Consider the following 2,545-nt stretch of genomic DNA (forward strand, 5'->3'; position numbering starts at 1 on the left):
GAGATTTGATGGTTGAGCGAGAGCATGAAAAATCTCTCAAGATGACACCTTCTAGTTCAAAGGGAGAAATTACAGGCATACCCTCAAGGAGTGAGGTGGGGCGATGCAGAGTCTTAGTACCAAAGTTGCAAATATTTAGGCAAGTTCCATGGTTGCAAATATTTAGGCAAGTTCCATAGGATAGCAATAGCAATGGCAATATACTCTTCTCGTGAATCCATACGAGAGCTCTTCCGATTTAGGAAAGGCCAAATACGACTGGTTAAACAAAAATGTGGCCAATTATTTAACCGCAGTAGAAAATGAATGTATAAAATATAAAGATTAAACCTTTGTATTAAAGATTTACATATTTAGACTAGAGAAATCGATTACAATAATGACTAACAATAACATTTAAAAGAATATCGATTACAATAATGGACTAATAACATATAAAAGAATATTAGTGTCGTAAGAATACAAAAAAAATCATTAATAATGACATTGCTTCTTCCTCAGTGGGGTACGTCAAACACCGTGAATGGAAGAAACAGTCCATTAATTGCCCGCCTGTGATTGAAGCGCCGAGGAACCTGAGAGGAATCCTTAGATAATAACTTGATCACTTCCTCCAGGACTCCTTGTATAATAGATTTGGCGTATGAGACGATGTCAACTTCAACTCTGATTGGATCGCAGTCTGTTCATTGGTCTCGCAACCCTCCTATAAAACCATCGCCAACTATATCATCAGTCCATCTGCATTTCCATTTTTCCCAAATATTTCCCTCTTCCTTCCATCGCCATTTCCGTGCTCTCCAAAAATAACATCCATTCATTTCCATTTCCAGTGATATTTACAGTGCTGATGATGGCCAAGAACATACAGATAACCTTAATTGCAGCCCATGGTATCAAGAACGGTGATGTAAAGAACATAAGAGCCTTCACAGCGGCATGGATCACCAATGATCCCAACAACATCGACGGTTATAAGCAGAGAACGCCAGTAGACACCACCGACGGCAGCAACCCCATCTGGATTCACATTATGACGTTTACCCTCGATAAAGCCACCCTGAAGAAGGAAGGCTCCCTCATTCTGGAAATCACAACATACGCGGAGACTACCTCCGATGAGGACGAAATCGGCCATATCAGCCTCCCCTTGAAGGAATTTCTTCAGTCTGTCCGCTGCCACTTTGGCGGCAAGCCTGTCAGTTGCCATATCCGCACACCATCTCGAGAGTTCGAAAGAAATCTGAACATGTCTATCAAAATGGATTTTAGCCTACCAGATTCATCGTAAACGTGTTCATGAAAAAAGTTACACACAAGGTTTCGTTAAGTGCCCATTTGTTGGTGGTAGAATTGTTTTAGTCACAATCCACCATTCTTTGTTACTATAGGGTTTGGGGACAATTTCTAAATTGATTTGGGCCCTACAAATAGACCAATCAGCCAACGCTGAGTGTTTGTTAATAATTAATATTAGCCATTGTCTTAAAAAGGTGCAAAGAGATATGTATTTCATGTGTATCAGCAAATTTAAATTTTATATAGATATTTTAAAAAATAATATTTTAGTTATATATATATAATTTCTAATGCTCAAAATAAAAACATTAATATGATATACTTCCAACAAAATATTGAAAATAGAGAATAATGACTATTGGAAACCACCATTTAAATTCAATTAAAATGATTGGATTATAAAATCTACAGTATAAATTATATTATTAATTAATATTTATTTTTTTCTTCTAGAAATTAATTAAAAATTATTTACAATGTATTTTAATTTATGTATGAATGATAAGTGATGTTATTTTAATTTCCTATATAATCCAAATTAAAAGACAGAATAATGAAATTTTGTAATCAATGTATTTTAATTTACATATGAATGAAAAGTGATGCTATTTTAATTTCATATATAATCCAAATTAAAATACAGAATAATGAAATTTTGTAATGAAGACTAAGCCTTGGATGAACAAGGACCATAAAAAGGCTTTTTGAAAGGCACATTTTCTCCGATGAAAACTAAGTATAAATACAAATTCTCAAATAAAAGGATACAAGACAATTTATAAATTTTATTTTTAAATAAGCTTTAAGATTAGGGTGGATGTCTCTAAAAAAAAGGAATATTTTAGATGTCCAGTAGTAAACCAGAGTAGACGTGCCATGTCCCATGTCCTCCTTACTAAAACTCTAAAACAACTTCCAAAAACCATTAAACAACTAGAGATGCAAAAGTGTACCCATTGTACTTTCTATTGGCTTTGAGATCTTCAACTGCAAGATCAAATAAGTTGTACAAATTAGCGATTATCTTACAAGATTAACCAAAAAGGAGGAAAGAATTATTTAACAGATAATTACTTACCGTCAAGAATTATTTAACAGATAATTACTTACCGTCAATTTTGATCAGAAGCTCAATCTCTTTGTCATTGATCAGAAGCTCAATCTCTTTGTCATTGAAGATCGAAATAAGTTCCCTCGGTACTAATCCATTCAAACTTTAGATAAATGCATTGATGTGAGGGTGAAT

At 34.0% G+C, this 2,545-nt stretch overlaps 1 protein-coding gene across 1 annotated transcript; it reads left to right on the plus strand.

Annotated features, from left to right (window-relative positions):
• Positions 1-853: 853 nt before the first annotated feature.
• LOC149200078 (uncharacterized) lies at positions 854-1,291 on the plus strand. The gene has a single exon (XM_089400842.1). It carries the CDS (start codon positions 854-856, stop codon positions 1,289-1,291), a length of 438 nt encoding a protein of 145 aa, XP_089256968.1.
• Positions 1,292-2,545: the final 1,254 nt, after the last annotated feature.

This window comes from Pinus tabuliformis, chromosome 2_1, assembly GCF_031772625.1.
Source record: "Pinus tabuliformis cultivar Carrire ecotype Pingquan chromosome 2_1, CPIR1, whole genome shotgun sequence".
In the NCBI taxonomy this organism is placed as follows: domain Eukaryota; kingdom Viridiplantae; phylum Streptophyta; class Pinopsida; order Pinales; family Pinaceae; genus Pinus; species Pinus tabuliformis.

Bases quoted from the DNA above. Each gene is read 5' to 3' on its own strand.
- LOC149200078 (XM_089400842.1), top strand. From the start codon at position 854: ATGGCCAAGAACATACAGATAACCTTAATTGCAGCCCATGGTATCAAG.